Source organism: Oncorhynchus nerka, linkage group LG6 (genome assembly GCF_034236695.1).
Source record: "Oncorhynchus nerka isolate Pitt River linkage group LG6, Oner_Uvic_2.0, whole genome shotgun sequence".
NCBI classification, from domain to species: domain Eukaryota; kingdom Metazoa; phylum Chordata; class Actinopteri; order Salmoniformes; family Salmonidae; genus Oncorhynchus; species Oncorhynchus nerka.
Window position 1 is genome coordinate 67400879 of NC_088401.1, and position 20671 is coordinate 67421549.

Here is a 20671-nt window from a genome sequence, read left to right on the forward strand (position 1 = left end):
AATAGGGTGCCGTTTGTGATGTACTAAAAACAGGCACAGCGTCCATCAAAAACAAAGTTAACAAAATAACGTCTCACTGCAATCTGCTCAAACAGTATCTGTAATGTGATAGACAGGGGGCACATCTGCTGAGAGTTGTGGGAATATACAACCTCACTCAATAAATCTATGGTTGCGCGTCACGACTGGTGCTGAAATTCATGTCAAAGCCTGGAGTTTCCAGAACGAGCATAGTCTTTCTCTCTACGTGAACAATTCTAAAAGCAACAGCAGAAAGAAACTGACAGGCCATATTGCTCCGGGGAAAACAGAAGGCCCATAGATGAGGTCATTAAGAACAACAGTCAAATAAGAACTGGAACTAGTACTGTTCTTACCGGTCTCTGCTGTGCTTTTGCGGTTGAGCACCTTCAAGATGTCTTTGGTGATTTTCTTGATGGCGTGCCTCGCTTCGTCTCGCTGCTTGCCCACGCCGTAGAGCACCACCAGTCGCTGGTTACACTCGTGACTGGCACTCTCCTCCTAGGGACGATGACAAGTCAGTCAATGTGTGGACTGTGCATTATGTAGTGGAGGTAGTTCACATTGCCTGAGATCTGAGGACTTAGGCCGGCACTAATAGCTAATGCCTAGACTTTAGCTCAGAAGGCTAACTGTCAAGGAGTGAGTCAATACATGCATAGTGGAGGTAGTTCATTACAGAGCCACCCAGTTGTTATGAGTCACCTGAGGTCTGTCTTTTGTTTAGAGGGCTAACTGTGTCAAGTGAGTCAATTTGTGCATAGGCTATGTAGTTGAGGTTGGGTGCAAAGCAACGCCAGGAAGCTGAAAATATGTGTTTTAGCTTGAAGGGCTAAAATTGCCTTGAGTTAGACCAACAACCAGTCCCAATGTAGCTGCGGTAGTTCACTAAGCTTTGCTGTGGTGATAAGTAAACTTGTCTGAAACTATAAAGCACCCAGAGCCTGGGCTTTAGCTCAGAAGGCTATCATGGTCTACAGTTGCACTGATGACCCAGATTGAATTCCATCTGTGTGTTAGAGCTGAGTCAAAGCCTCTCTCAGGGCTGCTTACCTGGGGGATGGGGAAGTGGGTAGCGTATTGGATGTGGCGGGGTTGCTCGTACACCAATGGGAAGGCAGGATCCAGGGCCTTGTCTTTGCAGGCGCCCTTCCCTTCCTGTTCCGGGGCAGGTTTCTCGGGAGAGGGGCTGCCCTTTGACTCACAGTGAGTGGGGGGAGAAAACATCTACAAAAAAAGAGAAAAAAGAGACAGCTCAAGTTAATAGGGCTGCACACAGCACACGGTCAATGGGACAGTCTGATGGAGCACAGGTAAGAATACTATATAGTTGTGCAAGGGACAATATACACTAGTACACATTAGCTGCCCACTTCTACTGGCATGATGCATATACACCTACCTCATCGAAATTAGCGCTCGAGTTGTGATCGATCTCCATTAACTCGGAAAGACCAGTGTCCTGTATAAAGAAAAGAAAATACACATTTAATTCCAAAATCAATTCAAAAGCAGTGAGTAACTACTGATGATACATTGTGGACACTAGCACAGCTGCCACCACATAACATGCCTCGTTCTTGACGCTGCTGCCTGCATCCTGCTCCTTGCGCTCTGATTCGTCTGAAGGCTCATCACTAGGGGAACGGGGGCGGGGCAGGTGAGAGTCAGAGGCCAGGTCACCGCGGGAGATGAGCGTGCACATGTAGATGTTGTGAGAGAAGACGTCGTGGCGGATGAGCTCGCAGAAGAGCAGCACCAGGTTAGAGAACTCCACACGCTCGCTCTCGTTGCCTGCCTCCGCTGAGAAGGGACATATGGGGATAGTTTGTCACTATACACTCCAGCATTAGCAGCAGTAAGAGACCAGTCATAACCTTTATAATATCATCTTTAACAGACACTTTGATCCAAAGCGACTAAAAGTAGTGCACACATACATTTTCATATTGGGTGGCTAAAGCGGGAATTGAACGTGACGTTGCAAGCGCCATACTCTGATAACTGAGCCACACAGGACCCTGTGTGCCATGCTAACCCAACCTTAAGGTTGCAAAATTTGGGTAACATTCCAAAAACTCCCAGGTTTTCCAGAAATACCTGTGGGGAATTCCATAATTTTCTGCTTATTCCATCCAGGAATCTTCTAACCTGGATTTCTTTCACCCTACTCAACACCAATACCATTTTCCCACTATGTTGCTGACCTGATCCATACTGTGCTGTTGTGGATTTTGAAATTTTCACCATTGTCCTTTTCAGCACTATGGTGGATGTGTAACCAGGCCAGCACAGTACAGTACAGCTCAAGTCCCAAACCCATAGTAGTGCATAACAACTCAACCGCTGGGCAGACTAAATCCAAAAGAGTGCTGGAATCAGGAGATGCAGAGAGCCTAGCGGGCTCATAAATGGAACCCTATATTCCCTATATAGTGCACTACTTTTGACCAGGACCCATTGAGCTGTGGTCAAGTGCCCCTATGGGCCCTAATCAAAAGTAGAGCATTATATATGGTGGTTAATCAAAAATGGGTAACATTTTTACTCTTGTAGGATGGCTAAAATTAGAGTGACTAAATCAATTGAGGTCAGAGAAAAATAAAAAAATTTGGAAAATAGCATTGCGTCAGCTGGGCTGGATGCTGTGGAAGAATTAAGGCTAACGGATAGGCTCACAGTGGAACTCATCTTTCTTCTCAAACCCAGAGGACATAAAACAGTATAGAGGAAATATATACATTTTCATATTCTAGTATTCACTTTTCATATGAATGATTTCAAAGATTTCTCAGAAAAACATTTGTGAAACACCAACGGAGCACTCAGCGTACCGCTAGCTTTTAATTTTCAAAGCCTTTTACATTTAATTCAGTTTGTGTCATGTTAATTTGGCTTTTTGCGACCAGCGGAAACAACTTTGCAGACGAACACCACAACATGTAGAATCCTCAAAAGTCTCTGCGAGAAAGCGCACCACTCTGTCAAGAGAGCTTAGTGCTTATCAGAAGTATTAAGTTAGGAAATCTGGGCAGAGTGGGTAGACACCTTACAGTATAGGGAATAGGGTGTGATTTGGGAAGCAGCCGCAGACAACCCAAATAAGGGAATATAATTGACTACTAGTGAAGTGAAGGGCAGACTCACTGAGCATGGGGGCCTGGGTGTCCAGGAACTGCAGGAGCACGTCTTGAAACACAGGCAGGGTGGCCGCCGAGAGAGATCCTGATGAAACTGAGCCTTTCTCATCCACCACCTCCGACTCGCCGCATCTCTGTGAACACAGACAAGCACACACACAGCCTGAGAACCACTGCCATTGAGCAAATATCCCTTACATCTGTGATAAGCATGGTATAACATCTGAACAATAGTTTCTTCAGTTTTGTATACACAAGTTTGCAGGGAATACAATTTAATTATATGGATTGAGACAGCATTGCACACAACAATAGCCTTGAGGAAATACAAAAACCTACACCTCACATCTTCTAAAACAATTCAGAATCTTGTTATTAAAGGCTGTGGCCATCTTCATCCTTTATTTACACAGGTGAAATCTCGGGATTAAGATCTCTTTTGCAAGAGAGACCTGTTCTCACGAGACAAGAAAGAAGGCAAGAAGTATCCTTGAGAATACTCAGGAAAAGCTGTGGCCGAGTGACAAGGCGTCACTGTGGGGCAGTCACGGTGCTGTAGTCATGAATCGGAAATGTGTATGTGCACGAGAGCGTGGGCCACTGTCTCACCTCGGCTTCGATCTCTGCCTGTCTCTTCTCCAGCAGCTTGGCCACCACCATGGCCCTGTGACGGCCAGACCTCTTGCAGCACACCGCCCACTCACACAGCAGGGTCACCACGGCATCGTCATCAGGGGACATCTAAATAGAGAGAAACGTGTCAGGGAGAAGACCATACAGCACGGAAGCCTGGGTCCATCTAAGTAGTGTTTCTATAAGAATACAGTTCATTGTCTCCAGAAGAAGAAATTCTATGTGATCTACAGTAATGGTTAGGGCCAGATGGTGTTAGTTGGCCTCTTGCTCACACTTGACATTTTTCCTTTTCATATGTGATTGAAAACCATTCAAGGTCCAATGCAGCTATTTTTATCTCAATATCAAAATCATTTCTGGCCATCAATTAAGTACCTAACTGATTGTTTCAAATTAAAATGGTCAAAAAGAAACAAAAATAACTTCTTAGCAAAGGGACATTTATCAAACACAAATTTCCTTCAGGAAAGTATAAAAATATTTACTTTTTACACATTTGGTTACGTTACAGCCTTATTCTAAAATTTATTAAATACCACCCCCCCCAATACCACATAATGACAAAGCGAAAATGGGGCTAGAAATTTTTGACAACAATAATTTAAAAATGTAAAAGTATTTACATAAGTATTCAGCCATTTTGCTATGAAACTCGAAATGGAGCACGTCAGAGAAAAAACCAAGCCATGAGGTCGAATGATTTGTCCGTAGAGCTCTGAAAAGTGATTGTGTAAAGGCACAGATCTGGGGAAGGGTACCCAAAAAATTCTGCAGCATTGAGGGTCCGCAAGAACACAGCGGCCTCCATTTTTAAATGGAAGTTTGTAACCACCAAGAATCTTCCTGGAACTGGCCGCCTGGCCAAACTGAGCAATCAGGGGAGAAGGGCCTTGGTCAGGGAGGTGACCAAGAGCCCGATGGTCACTCTCACAGAGCTCCAGAGTTCCTCTATGGAGATGGGAGAACATTCCAGAAGGACAACCATCTCTGCAACACTCTACCAATCAGGCCTTTATGGTAGAGTGGCCAGACGGAAGCCACTCCTCAGTAAAAAGGCACATGACAGCCTGCTTGGAGTTTGCCAAAAGGCACCTAAAAGACTCTGAGAAACAAGATATTTTGGTCTGATGAAACCAAGATTGAACTCTTTGGTTGAATGCCAAGTGTCACATCTGGAGGAAATGGAGCAAAGTACAGAGAGATCCTTGATGAAAACCTGCTTCAGAGCGCTCAGGACCTTACTGGGGCGATGGTTCACATTCCAACAGGACAATGACCCTAAGCACACAGCCAAGGCAATGCAAGAGTGGCTTTGGGACAAATCTCTGAATGTGTGTGAGATATATAAAAAACAGGAAAAATCACATTTTAACTGCACTGGGCCTTTGAAGTCTTCAGACTTGACATATGCAAGAGTGGTCATCTAAGAGAAAACATCTTTACCTCGTGGCCGTCTTTGCTCTGGCCCGAGCCGAAGATGCGGTTGTAAAGGGAATCCAGGGAGTTGCTGAAGTCTGACTTCTCAAAACTGTGGTTGTCTAGAACCTCCAGGGTGTGTAGGACCCTTCCAATGGTGAAGCCTGGCAAAAGCAAGTAAAACACAAAATGTTACTAATTTACTTTTTCCTTATACATCCAGGGCCAGTTTCCCAGACAAATATAAAGCCTAGTGCTGGGCTATAAAGCATGCTCAGTGGAGAATCTCTGTTGAATTAGATTATTAGTCCAGGACTAGTTTTAATCTTCATCTGGGAAACCAGCCCATATAGTCATTGTCTGGATGAAATGTCATGTCATTTTACAGGTGTTATTGATCTAATCATGAAGGAGCAGTTTCCTTACCAGCAGTTGTCTCCTGACATTTATCAAAGGACCAGCGGAACTCCACAGCCTGCCCTCTGTCCTTGACCTGCTCCTCTATTTCTCTGACCTTTGCACGGACCTGAGGTAAACGCACAGATAAGACTGAGATAAGCAGACGGGACGACTGAGAAGACAAAGTCAATAGGCATGCAATGATGTCAACCTGTCAGCGCGTGGAAGGCATTCAATCAATCAACTGACAAATGCATTAGCCATAATCCAACCCCCCAAATGCATTAGTCATAATCCAACCCCCCAAATGCATTAGTCATAATCCAAAACCCAAATGCATTAGTCATAAACCCCCCAAATGCATTAGTCATAATCCAAAACCCAAATGCATTAGTCATAATCTAAACCACAAATATATTAGTCTTAACCCAAACTCTAAGCAATATAAAGCCAATGCCAAAGGTACAGTGGCATGGAATATCTTCCAAGGCGGGAAGAAACCTTGACAGGAACCAGACTCTGGGCCTTACCTGCTGTGTAAAGGTGCTGTTGCCCCCTGGCATGGGCAGGTTGGACGGGGATATGGGGAGTAGGTCCAGTGGGGAACCAGTCTTGTTCCGGCTGTCTGTCAGAGAGTAGTGCCACACCAGGGCACTGGGACAGCACAGCACGATACTCTGATGAAACCAAGACCAGCAAAAGAAGAATTCAGGGATGTGATTGACAATATGGGAAATCAGGAAAATGTAATCTACAATAGAATTATCAGGAACAATCCCAAACTTGATAATGTAACCAGAGCTAGTTTACCAACATAGCCATGTACTTACTATACTAGCCCCATGGCTTAACAATAACATTAATAGTAGTGTAATAGTTTTTACTATTCTAGCCTCATGACTCAACAGTCATATTAATAGCAGTGTAATAGTACTGCAGTAGCAGACAATCCATTCAATTCAGTGGAAAGGCTATTCCGTGTGTTTGTACCTGTAGCATGCAGCTGAGCCCAAACACCAAGGGCCTGTGTTGAGGGCAGATGTAGAAGTCTGTGAAGGGGGTCTGGGGTTGGTTGCCCCCCGTGGGCTGGGAGGTGGGTGTGGGGGGCAGGGTGTTCCCCGGCTGTGCCAGGATGCTGTGTGCCGGGTGCCCCCCGGAGCCGGGTCCCAGGCTCCCGTCGCTTAGCAGCAGGTTGAGACGTCGCGTGCAGAAGTAGGCCAGTCTCCGAGACAGGTAGGCCGACAGCACGAACTCCCCTGAGTACTGAGGGAGGGGACACGACTCACAATGTCAGTTCTAACCCCCCTGAGTAGTGAGGGAGGGGACACGACTCACAATGTCAGTTCTAACCCCCCTGAGTAGTGAGGGAGGGGACACGACTCACAATGTCAGTTCTAACCCCTGACTAGTGAGGGAGGGGACACGTCACTAACCCCTGAGTAGTGAGGGAGGGGACAATGTCAGTTCTAACCCCCCTGAGTAGTGAGGGAGGGGACACGACTCACAATGTCAGTTCTAACCCCCCTGACTAGTGAGGGAGGGGACACGACTCACAATGTCAGTTCTAACCCCCCTGACTAGTGAGGGAGGGGACACGACTCACAATGTCAGTTCTAACCCCCCTGAGTAGTGAGGGAGGGGACACGACTCACAATGTCAGTTCTAACCCCCCTGAGTAGTGAGGGAGGGGACACGACTCACAATGTCAGTTCTAACCCCCCTGAGTAGTGAGGGAGGGGACACAACTCACAATGTCAGTTCTAACCCCTGAGTAGTGAGGGAGGGGACACCTCACAATGAGTAACCTGAGGTGAGGGAGGGGACACAACTCACAATGTCAGTTCTAACCCCCCTGAGTACTGAGGGAGGGGACACAACTCACAATGTCAGTTCTAACCCCCCTGAGTACTGAGGGAGGGGACACAACTCACAATGTCAGTTCTAATTCTTCAGAGCTGTTAAGTAATCACAGCAATGGAATATAGGGGAAAAACTGGGGAGGGTAGCTAGGTCAGCCTCAATGATGTACAGTTGGGGGCATTCAAAACTTAACATTTACTGCAGCTCAGGTAAAAACATTTTCTTTAAAGTAGATTAAACTGCACTTCCAAGGGCATATGTCAGAATGTATTTTCATTAGATAGGTTATTGTTAGAAGATTGCTACTTTACTTGGTGCTTGCCATCACCCTGCAAGATAATTTGTTGCATTAACAATGTACCATTGTTGCACAAAAAGGAATTTGAAAAATACGTTTTTAATGTCCCCAATTGTATAATTAGAGGATGTAAGAACCTGGACTTTCCCTGACTAGTGAAGATAAACTACATCTCTGAGTGTCTCGTCAAGTTACTTCTTCCACATGAAATACATGGTTTGCTACTGGATGGAGAATGAAATTCATCACTGCATTAGGAGAAAGATAGCCTAGCGGTTAGAGCATTGGGCCAGTAACTGAAAGGTTGCTAGTTCGCATCCCAAAGCTGACAAGGTGAAAAATCTGCCGATGTGCACTTGAACAAGGAACCTAACCCTAATTGCTCCGAGGGTGTCTCGGGGAGAGTGGGATAAGCAAAAACCACATTTCCAATTCACACATGCATATTAATACACGTGTGAAATAGGACAAATAGAAGCACCCACCAAATTATTATTAAGATGGGAGCTAAAGGGATCGTATATCGGCATTACCTGTAGCAGGAGGGGCAGCAGCAGCTTCAGAAGCTCATCCTCTCCAGGTCGGACTTTCTCGAAGCATTCCAACACCCACGTCAGGAACTCGTGTCTATCTAGCATGCCATCCTGGACAAGAGCAAACAACCGTTTGTAATTGCTTGTTCTTCTACTGCATGAAGTATTTATGGTAAGTTAAAGTGATGCTCCAGAACTTTGTATAATTTCAGCCATTAGTTTTGAAAGTGGCGATCACGAGCGAAAGCAGGACCCCGTTTTTTGTGTACTACGTGATCCACTTCCTATGATAAGTTACACCATGCATTTTTGTTGTTGTTGCAATTTGTATGATATGTTACAAACCTAATTGGTACAATTTATGTTATGAGTTTGTTGTGCTTAAGATTCCGGACTGCATCTTTAACGCTATGCAATTACTCCACTTCACTATTAGTCAGTGTCAACAATGATGCGGGCGAGCAAGAGACGATCACCCCCAAAAATTCCTAAACTGTTTTGTCGTGCTTGTGATTCTATCTGGCCTTAGTCATAAAATGCATACATTGTCTTATCAGTTACCTCATAGTTTAGTTGACAACATGAATGGCTCACCCTCTAAATAGAAGCTAACTTGCTAGCTGTTTACTGCTATTTTTCTTATGCAGTGACAGAGTGAAATAGGGTTATACTACCATGACAGACAGCTGTGTAATGACAAAAAGCAAACATTGAAGTCACAAAATTCTAACCAAGTAACAACTCCAATATATATATACCGTATATATACAGTGGGGCAAAAAAGTATTTAGTCAGCCACCAATTGTGCAAGTTCTCCCACTTAAAAAGATGAGGGGCCTGTAATTTTCATCATAGGTACACTTCAACTATGACAGACAAAATGAGGGGGAAAAAAATCCAAAATTGTAGACCTGCACCAGGCTGGGAAGACTGAATCTGCAATAGGTAAGCTGCTTGGTTTGAGGAAATCAACTGTGGGAGCAATTATTAGGAAATGGAAAACATACAAGACCACTGATAATCTCCCTCGATCTGGGGCTCCACGCAAGATCTCACCCCGTGGGGTCAAAATGATCACAAGAACGGTGAGCAAAAATCCCAGAACCACACGGGGGGACCTAGTGAATGACCTGCAGAGAGCTGGGACCAAAGTAACGAAGCCTACCATCAGTAACACACTATGCCGCCAGGGACTCAAATCCTGCAGTGCCAGACGTGTCCCCCTGCTTAAGCCAGTACATGTCCAGGCCCGTCTGAAGTTTGCTAGAGAGCATTTGGATGATCCAGAAGAAGATTGGGAGAATGTCATATGGTCAGATGAAACCAAAATAGAACTTTTTGGTAAAAACTCAACTCGTCGTGTTTGGAGGACAAAGAATGCTGAGTTGCATCCAAAAAACACCATACCTGCTGTGAAGCATGGGGGTGGAAACATCATGCTTTGGGGCTGTTTTTCTGCAAAGGGACCAGGACGACTGATCCGTGTAAAGGAAAGAATGAATGGGGCCATGTATCGTGAGATTTTGAGTGAAAACCTCCTTCCATCAGCAAGGGCATTGAAGATGAAACGTGGCTGGGTCTTTCAGCATGACAATGATCCCAAACACACCGCCCGGGCAACGAAGGAGTGGCTTCGTAAGAAGCATTTCAAGGTCCTGGAGTGGCCTAGCCAGTCTCCTGATCTCAACCCCATAGAAAATCTTTGGAGGGAGTTGGACCGCTACCTCCGCCTTTGTGCAAGGAGGAGCAGGAGGAGCACTGCAAAATGACCTCCAGCAGGCCACAAATGTGCATGTGTCTGCTGAAACGGTCAGAAACAGACTCCATGAGGGTGGTATGAGGTCCCGATGTCCACAGGTGGGGGTTGTGCTTACAGCCCAACACCGTGCAGGACGTTTGGCATTTGCCAGAGAACACCAAGATTAGCAAATTCGCCACTGGCGCCCTGTGCTCTTCACAGATGAAAGCAGCTTCACACTGAGCACATGTGACAGACGTGACAGTCTGGAGACGCCGTGGAGAACGTTCTGCTGCCTGCAACATCCTCCAGCATGACCGGTTTGGCAGTGGGTCAGTCATGATGTGGGGTGGCATTTCTTTGGGGGGCCGCACAGCCCTCCATGTGCTCGCCAGAGGTAGCCTGACTGCCATTAGGTCTGAGATGAGATCCTCAGACCCCTTGTGAGACCATATGCTGGTGCGGTTGGCCCTGGGTTCCTCCTAATGCAAGACAATGCTAGACCTCATGTGGCTGGAGTGTGTCAGTAGTTCCTGCAAGAGGAAGGCATTTATGCTATGGACTGGCTCGCCCGTTCCCCAGACCTGAATCCAATTGAGCACATCTGGGACATCATGTCTCGCTCCATCCACCAACGCCACGTTGCACCACAGACTGTCCAGGAGTTGGCGGATGCTTTAGTCCAGGTCTGGAAGGAGATCCCTCAGGAGACCATCCGCCACCTCATCAGGAGCATGCCCAGGCGTTGTAGGGAGGTCATACAGGCACGTGGAGGCCACACACACTACTGAGCCTCATTTTGACTTGTTTTAAGGACATCAAAGTTGGATCAGCCTGTAGTGTGGTTTTCCACTTTAATTTTGAGTGTGACTCCAAATCCAGACCTCCATGGGTTGATAAATTGATTTCCATTGATAATTTTTGTGTGATTTTGTTGTCAGCACATTCAACTATGTAAAGAAAAAAGTATTTAATAAGAATATTTCATTCATTCAGATCTAGGATGTGTTATTTTAGTGTTCCCTTTATTTTTTTTGAGCAGTGTATATATAACATCTCACAGCAAGAACTGGCAAATCTGGTGAGGAGATGCACTGCGGTACTTAATGCAGTACTTAATGCAGCTGGTGGTCACACCAGATTCTGACTGTTACTTTTGATCTTGACCCCCACTGTGGAACTTGTTCAGTACATGTCTCAGTTGTTGAATCTTGTTGTGTTCATACAAATGTTACACATGTTGGGTTTGCTGAAAATAAACACAGTTGACAGTGAGAGGACGTTTCCTCTCAGTGCCTTCAGAAAGTATTCAGACCATGTGACTTTTTCCTCATTTTGTTCCTTTACAGCCTTATTCTAAAATGGATTAAATAAAAAATCCTCAGCAATTTTCACACAATACCCCATAATGACAAAGCGAAAACAGGTTCAGAAAGTTTTGCAAATTTATTTAAAAAATAACAGAAATAATTCAGACCCTTTGCTATGAGACTCGAAATTGAGCTCAGGTGCATCCGGTTTCAATTGATCATCCTTGAGAAGTTTCTAAAAACCTGATTAGAGTTCACCTGTGGTAAATTCAATTTGAATGGACATGATTTGGAAAGGCACACACCTGTCTATATAAGGTCCCACAGTTGACAGTGCATGTCAGAGCAAAAACCAAGCCATGAGGTCGAAGGAATTGTCCATAGAGCTCCGAGACAGGATTGTGTCGAGGCACAGATCTGGGGAAGGGTACCAAAAATGTCTGCAGCATTGAAGGTCCCCAAGAACACAGTGGCCTCCATCATACTTAAATGGAAGACGTTTAGAACCACCAAGACTCATTCTAGAGCTGGCCGCCCAGCCAAACTGAGCAATCGAGGGAGAAGGGCCTTGGTCAGGGAGGTGACCAAGAAAAACCTGCTCCAGAGTGCTCAGGACCTCAGACTGGGGCGAAGGTTCACCTTCCAACAGGACTATGACACTAAGCACACAGCCAAGACAACACAGGAGTGGCTTCAGGACACGTCTATGACTGTCCTTGAGTGGCCCAGCCAGAGGCCGGACTTGAACCCGATCGAACATCTCTGGAGAGAACTGAAAAGGCACCCAAGTCATAGACTGTTGTTTCTGCTACCGCACGGCAAACGGTACCGGAGCGCCAAGTCTAGGTCCAAAAGGCTCCTTAACAGCTTCTACCCCGAAGCTATAAGACTGCCGAACAATTAATCAGATGGCCACCCGGACTATTTACTTCGACACCTCCTTTGTTTTTACACTGCTGCTACTCGCTGTTTATTATCTATGCAGTCACTTTACCCCAACCTACATGTACAAACTACCTCGATTAACCTGTACCCCTGCACATTGACTCGGTACCGGTACCCTGTATATAGTCTCGTTATTGTTATGTAATTTTATTATGTTACTTTTTATTTTTTACTTTAGTTTATTTAGTAAATATTTTCTTAACAATTTCTTGAACTGCATTGCTAGTTAAGGGCTTGCAAGTAAGTATTTCATGGTAAGGTCTACCACACCTGTTGTAGTCGGAGCATGTGACAAATAAAATTTGATTTTGATATAGCTGTGCAGTAACTCCCCCCATCCAACCTGATAGAACTTGGGAGCATCTGCAGAGAAGAATTGGAGAAACTCCCCAAAGTCAAGGGGTCTGAATACTCTCCGAAGGCACTGTATATCAAAAATAATATAACATTTAGCAGGCACTTTTATCCAAAGCGACTTGCATACATTTGATGCATGGGTTGCCCCGGGAATCAAACCCACAATCCTGGTGTTTCAAAGGTCATGCGCATCAGACATGGTAGATACATAGGTCCCCGGTGGAGACAGACGTGGAACCTGAGATAGGCAGGCAAACAGACAACAAAAAACAACAGACAAACCAAAGGATCAACCAACCTGGAACATGAACATGGCCAGCTTCTCGTTGTACTCCCACTGCTTCATGGCCGTGTCCACCTCGGCCGGATTGGCCGGGAGGGGGGAGCCACAGCCCTGGCTGGGAGACTGGCGGTAGAACTCGGCCACCTTCTGCAACTGCTCCCACAGGTACTTAGTGATGATCTGAGTCCATTCTGCAGTGCAGACAGAAATAACATACAGTTAGAGTTCAATTCATCCCAGTGGCATATGCTCCTGTTAATGCAGCATGACTGAGCAAAATTCTAGAGATGTAGCAGCCTATCTTTTCTAAATGGCAGTGAACACACTCAGGATATTGGAATGTTCCATTATTGAGGAGCTTTAGCCACAGGGGGCTAGCTGGAACATGCTCAATCATAAAAAAAAAACGATGTTGTTCAAGGGAGAATGGTTAGGCTATATATTTTTTAAGGAGTGCTTGATTACCTATGCAGGGGTCAATCACGTGCCGCTTCTTGACTTTTGTTTCTGTGATAGCGGCGTGATACGCACAGGTCATCTTGATCATCCATGCCGAACGCATCACAGGTACTGTGTACTTGGCCAAGTAGCCAAAAACCTCCTCCTTTTTACTAAAGATCGGCACCTGGTACACAAACCCAAACCCAGTAAAGGAAGATGCAGCAGAAAAATAACATACATTTTTTATAATTTACAAGTCAGTCTTATAAATCGCAACATAGTTACTTTGAATAATATTAGAAAGATAGTGTATAAGTCTCCCAAGGCAGACATATTGCGGTTAAATTTGAGTTGGTCACAGGAAGAATAGGGCCACGTTCAGCAGGCAAACATTTTGGAACTATATATATAAATGGCATGAATAGAGCCAGTATGATTCCTTAGTCTACATGTCAGAGTCTTGTTTGTTTTACATACAGTAACATATTTCTATCACAATGTGATGCTCTGCTGAACGTGCCCCCAAGGGTGTTTTGGTACAAAGTCCTACCTTCTTGGCCAGCTGGGTGAGGGGTTTAGTCCCAGCCAAGTCTGTAAACCAGTTGTTGATAGAGCTCTGTGACCTGGCAGTAACGAGCCAGAAATTGTCCTTCTGGTTGACCTGAGGCTTCCGTTTGCCTGTGTCTGGAAATGTGTTGTAGCGCAACTTCTCTGCAATGATGCTGCTGAAGTTTGAACTAATCTGTTTGGGTAATAGGAATGTATGCTATGAACAAGAGATCCTACAACATGCATCATTATTCACTACATGTGTCTGATACAGATGACAAAGAAACAGTAATGAGTAGAAGATCACCTTTGAGGGATTGAAGTTGACATTTTTAGCACTTCCATGTTCATCCCCAGACACAGCAGGTTGATTATTAAATCCTTGCTTCACATTCAACGCAGTCAATTCATCCTGGAACACAAATTATTTACATTAGTTCTCTATTGTGAAATTCAAACCATGCAGTTGATGAAGTCACCCAATGAGCATATGTACTGGACACTGGATACCACATTCGCCACCTTTGTTTACAAAACAAATGATTATCTCAGTGGGGGACTGCTTTGCCAACTAGGTAACTAGCTAGCTACATGATCAAATTGAGTTGAGGTTGTTGGGCAATTATTATTATTTGTTTTACTAAGTCTTAGGATCCCATTCCACATATGCCAGAAACGTTAAGTGACATGTCAAAGTAGCTAAATACATCATGACCATCAATGACGACATTTAACTAGCTAACCTACATTAGCTAGCTGCTAATAAGGCTAACGTTAGCTAGCTATCTACCAAGCTTCTTCAAATGTATCCTAGTTGTGTTGCTAGTTAACGTTATTTGAAATGCAAACAACGGTTCGTGAAATATTTGTTCATTTGAAAGTTAACCAAAATTATATTTGTCGTATCATTTAGCTAGCTAGCGTTAACTAAATTACGACTTAACGTTAGCCCCATAGAAAGCTATCAAGATAGCTAGCCAGCTAGCTAGTTGGTGTTTTCAGTGCGAGCAGGCAAACTGACAAGCCAAGTAGCTGTTCATTGTTATTACTAGAGAGACTGGTTTGGGCCTGATAGCCGTCTGAGGGGATTAACGTTAGCTAACGTTAGCAACCATAGCGTAGCTAAGGGCTCATTTCCAAATAGGCTCTTTGTGCCCATTTGTCTTTGCAACGTTGATTTGACAAACGATTTAAGTTTATCTGACCTCTTTTTGCTTTGGGTCTTGGGGATAAACGTCCGGAGGTCCGAGTCGTGGCCGCTTCAGGGGCCGGTGTTCGTAACTTAAGATCCCGAAAGCAGCCATCATCCAGCGGCATCACAGCCAAGGCTTTCCCCTTTCCGTTCGAGTCTTGGAAGCCGGAAGAACGCCGACGCAGACCATTGCAGACAAGAAAACTCAAATATATCCCATAATACCCCACTGCATGTCATTTCATATTCTAGCTACAAAATAATACAATTATTTATTATTTCCCCCCATTTTTACTCATGCTATATGTTTATTTATAAACCGGTTAGTTTAGATCCTGGATGCTGATTGGCTGAAACAGTATGTTTACTGCATAGTGTGGGATTTACTCTGTCTGATATTGCAACAAAGTGTGTCCGCTAAACAGTCTCTCTCATTGTACACATTGTCTCTGTCTGGCTGAAGATATAAATGGATTTGCTGAACAGAAAGTTGGTTGAATATTATGTAGCCTAGCCCAGGGGTTCTCGAAGTGGGGGTCCGCGGTACTGTAGGGGGTATTTATTAATACTCTAACCAAAACAGATTCAACGAATTTTGGACAAGGGATGCGTGGAATACATTTAGAGGGAGTAATACAATACAACGTATTATAATTAATCTACAATTTATGTTTTTAACCGTGGGCAACATGGGCTTGGGAGGTTCACAAGGATATTGATATCCACAGTACTCCACCAACTATACATTTTTCAACTCAATACTTCTTGTATTCCCCAAAATGTATATTTTTTAACATGAATGCACTGTAATGTAAGATTTAAAACAAAATGTGTATAATTGTATGATATTAGCTTTAAAGCGGCAACAACAAAAAATATATATATGCCCGTGACAAAATGTGTAGAATTGCAGGAAATTAGATTGAAAACGGCTCAATTTCCTCTCTGAAGCCAAGAGGCAGGGCTTTTTAAATGTTCCTCATCATGGACCAATGTCAGTTAAAAATAGCATACCAGGAGTTTCTCTCACTTCAGTTGTGTTCTGATTATGAGGGGGTTCCTGATGAAGATGCTATAACAAAAGGGGTCCCTGGCCCCAAAAAGTTTGAGAACACCTGGCCTAGCTTATGGAGATAACAATTTGTTCAGAAGCTGTCTCATCATATTTTCATCTCAGACACCATGGACACACTCCAATTTGCATACCACCCCCAAAAAGATCCACAGACGACATAATCTCTATTGCACTCCTCACTGCCCTTTCTCACCTGGACAAAAGGTACAATTATAAAACCCATCGACACTGAACAAAAATATAAATGCAAAAAGTAAAGTGTTGCTCCCATGTTTCATGAGCTGAAATAAAATATCCCAACATTTTTCCATATTCACAAAAAGCTTATTTTTCTCAGATTTTGTGCACAAATTTGCTTACATCCCTGTTTGTGAGCATTTCTCATTTGCAAAGATAATCCATCCACCTGACAGGTGTGGCATATCAAGAAGCTGATTTAACAGCATGTGCACCTTGTAGTGGGGACAATAAAAGGCCTCTCAAAAAACATGCAGTTTTGTCACACAACGCAATGCCACAGATGTCTCAAGTTTTGTGAACAGAGTGCCCCATGGTGACTGTGGAGTTATGGTATGGGCAGGCATAAACTACAATTGCATTTTGTCTAAGGTAATTTGAATGCACAAAAATACCATGACGAGATCCTGAGGCCCATTATGAGGCCCATTTTTTTTAAAGGTATCTGCAACCAACATATCTATTCCCAGTCATGTAAAATCAATAGATTAGGGCCTAATAAATGTATTTCAATTGATTGATTTCCTCATATGAATTGTAAAACTCAGTAAAATCAATTAAATTGTTGCATTTACATTTTTGTTCAGTATAAATTAATGTCTATTCTTGTCTTAAGAGAATAGTGCACACATCAGTCAAGGGATGGACTGACCATATAGCATTTCTGGCAAACGCCAGATGGGCTGGTCCAAGTGCCCCTGTCTAAATTATGTGTGCGGGGTGTGTGTTGTCCTTATTGTAACACACATTTTAAGCCATTATTTGACTTATTACACTGAATCCTTATTTAGTTATAGCCATACAAAATCAACGTAGTTCCTCATTAGAATAAATGTTGGCCATCATGAAAATATGGTGCTTGTCTAGTCCACTTCATCTCAAGTCAAATCATTGGTCACATACAGAAACTCAGCAATAAAATACATTTCCTCTCAATGTCAACTGCGTTTATTTTAAGCAAACATAATGTGTAAATATTTGTATGAACATAACAAGATTCAACAACTGAGACATAAACTGAACAAGTTCCACAGACATGTGAATAACAGAAATGGAATAATGTGTCCCTGAACAAAGGGGGGGGGTCAAAATCAAAATGAACAGTATCTGCATTAAGTACTGCAGTGCATCTCCTCCTCGTGGACTGCACCAGACTTGCCAGTTCTGTCTGTGAGATGTTACCCCACTCTTCCACCAAGGCACCTGCAAGTTCCCGGATATTTCTGGGGGGGATGGCCCTAGCCCTCACCCTCAATAGGTCCCAGACGTGCTCAATGGGATTGAGATCCGCTCTCTTCGCTGGCCATGGCAGAACACTGACATTCCTGTCTTGCAGGAAATCAGACACAGAACGAGCGGTATGGCTGGTAGCATTGTCATGCTGAAGGGTCATGTCAGGATGAGCCTGCAGGAAGGGTACCACATGAGGGAGGAGGATGCCTTCCATGTAACGCACAGAGTTGAGACAGCCTGCAATGACAACAAGCTCAGTCTGATGATGCTGTGACACACTGCCCCAGACCATGACGAACCCTCCACCTCCAAATCGATCCTGCTCCAGAGTACAGGCCTCTGTGTAACGCTCATTCCTTCGACGATAAACGCGAATCCGACCATCACCCCGGTGAGACGAAACCGTGACTTGTCAGTGAAGAGCACTTTTTGCCAGTCCTGTTTGGTCCAGCGACAATGGGTTTGTGCCCATACGAGACGTTGTTGCCGGTGATGTCTGGTGAGGACCTGCCTACAAGCCCTCAGTCCAGCCTCTCTCAGCCTATTGCGGACAGTCTGAGCGTTGATAGTCTGAGGGATTGCGGACAGTCTGAGGGATTGTGCGTTCCTGGTGTAACTCGGGCAGTTGTTGTTGCCATCCTGTACCTGTCCCGCAGGTGTGATGTTTGGATATACCGATCCTGTGCAGGTGTTGTTACACGTGGTCTGCCACTGCTAGGATGATCAGCTGTCCGTCTGGTCTCCCTGTAGCGCTGTTTTAGGCATCTCACAGTACGGACATTGCAATTTATTGCCCTGGCCACATCTGCAGTCCTCATGCCTCCTTGCAGCATGCCTAAGGCACATTCACGCAGATGAGCAGGGACCCTGGGCATCTTTCTGAGTCAGTAGAAAGGCCTCTTTAGTGTCCTAAGTTTTCATAACTGTGACCTTAATTGTCTACCGTCTATAAGCTGTTAGTGTCTTAACGACGTTCCACAGGTGCATCTTCATTAATTGTTTATGGGTCATTGAATAAGAATGGGAAACAGTGTTTAAACACTTTACAATGAAGATCTGTGAAGTTCTTTGGATTTTTACGAATTATCTTTGAAAGACAGGTTCCTGTAAAAGGTCTGTTTCTTTTTTTTCTGAGTTTAATTAGATGTTATTGCGGGTGTAGCGAAATGCTTGTGTTCCTAGCGCCAGCAGTGCAGTAGTATCTAACAATTCACAACAATACACACAAATCTAAAAGTAAAAGAATGGAATTAAGAAATATATACTGTAAATATTAGGACACGCAATGTCAGAGTGGAATGACTAGAATACAGTATATACATATGAGTAATGTAAGATATGCAATTTCATATCTATATACTGTATTTTATACCATCTTACCTATGCCACTCAGCCATCGCTCATCCATATATTTATATGTACATCTTCCTATTACATCCCTTTACATTTGTGTGTATAAGGTAGTTGTTGTGGAACTGTTAGATTACTTGTTAGATATTAGTGCATTGTCGGAACTAGAAGCACAAGCATTTCGCTACACTCGCATTAACATCTGCTAACCATGTGTATGTGACCAATAGAATTTGATTTGAAATTAGTAAAACATTATCTAAAAATTATTACATTGACCAGTGTTCCATTACTAAAGTGACCAGTGACTCCATGTCTATGTACATAATCCAATTTTATGTACATAATCCAAGGTGCAGGATTGAGTAACCGGGTGGTAGCCGGCTAGTGACAGTGACTAAGTTCAGGGCAGGGTACTGGGTGGATGCCGGCTTGTGATGGCTATTTAACAGTCTGATGGCCTTGAAATAGAAGCTGTCTCTCGGTCCCAGCTTTGATGCACCTGTACTGACCATGCCTTCTGGATGAACGGGCCGTAGCTCGGGTGGTTGATGCCCTTGGTTATCTTTTTGGCCTTCCTGTGACATCGGGTGCTGTAGGCGTCTTGAATTGAAGTGGATTTAACAAGTGACATCAATAAGGGATCATAGCTTTCACCTGCATTAACCTAGTCAGTCGTCAGAAAGAGCAGGTGTCCTTAATGTTTTGTATATTCAGTGCATTCAGAAAGTATTCAGACCCCTTGACTTTTTCCACATTTTGTTATGTTACAACCTTATTCTAAAATGTATTAAGTTGATTTGTTTCGTCAATCTACACACAATACCCCATAATGACAAATCAAAACAGGTTTAGAATTGTTTGCTACTTAAATTAAATTCATATAATTACTCAAATGTACTTATTAAGCCCTTTTTACATCAGCAGATATCACAAAGTTCTACACAGAAACCCAGCCTGAAACCCTGAACAGCAAGTACTCAGTACTTTGTTGAAGCACCTTTGGCAGCAATTACACCCACAAGTCTTCTTGGGTATGACGCTACAAGCTTGGCACACCTGTATTTGGGGAGTTTCTCCCATTCTTCTCTGCAGATCCTCTCAAGCTCTGTCAGGTTGGATGGGGAGCACAGCACAGCTATTTTCACATTCAGAGACTTGTCTCGAAGCTACTCCTGCGTTGTCTTGGCTGTGTACTTAGGGTCATTGTCCTGTTGGAAGATGACCCTTCACCCCAGTCTGAGGTCCTGAGCGCTCTGGAGCAGGTTTTCATCAAGGATCTCGCTGTACTTTGCTTTGTTAATTTTTTCCTCGATCCTGACTAGCCTCCCAGCCCCGGGAGCTGAAAAACATCCCCGCAACATGATGCTGCCACCACCATGCTTCACTGTAGGGATGGTGCCAGGTTTCCTCCAGATGTGACGCTTGGCATTCAGGCCAAAGAGTTCAATCTTGGTTTCATCAGACCAGAGAACCTTGTTTCTCGTCGTCTGAGAGCCCTTTAGGTACCTTTTGGCAAACTCCAAGCGGGATGTCATGTGCCTTTTACTGAAGAGTGGCTTCCGTCTGGCCACTCTACCATAAAGGCCTGAATGGTGGGGTGCTGCAGAGATGATTGTCCTTCTGGAAGGTTCTCCCATCTCCACAAAGGAACTCTG

General features: G+C 44.1%; 1 protein-coding gene across 1 annotated transcript in view; it reads right to left on the reverse strand.

The window, feature by feature from the left end:
• med12 (mediator complex subunit 12) overlaps positions 1–15280 on the reverse strand; it is a 41565-nt gene extending 26285 nt beyond the window's left edge. The window contains exons 1-16 of the mRNA XM_065019818.1: positions 15132–15280; positions 14234–14338; positions 13928–14119; positions 13402–13561; positions 12952–13127; positions 8304–8414; positions 6603–6875; positions 6143–6289; positions 5640–5739; positions 5241–5377; positions 3771–3902; positions 3169–3295; positions 1595–1824; positions 1424–1483; positions 1075–1248; positions 378–522 (exon numbers count right to left, since the gene is read on the reverse strand). Coding sequence (XP_064875890.1) covers positions 378–522; positions 1075–1248; positions 1424–1483; positions 1595–1824; positions 3169–3295; positions 3771–3902; positions 5241–5377; positions 5640–5739; positions 6143–6289; positions 6603–6875; positions 8304–8414; positions 12952–13127; positions 13402–13561; positions 13928–14119; positions 14234–14338; positions 15132–15233 — 2371 coding nt within the window. The 5' untranslated portion in view covers positions 15234–15280. The remainder of the gene's footprint in view (positions 1–377; positions 523–1074; positions 1249–1423; positions 1484–1594; positions 1825–3168; positions 3296–3770; positions 3903–5240; positions 5378–5639; positions 5740–6142; positions 6290–6602; positions 6876–8303; positions 8415–12951; positions 13128–13401; positions 13562–13927; positions 14120–14233; positions 14339–15131) is intronic.
• Positions 15281–20671: the final 5391 nt, after the last annotated feature.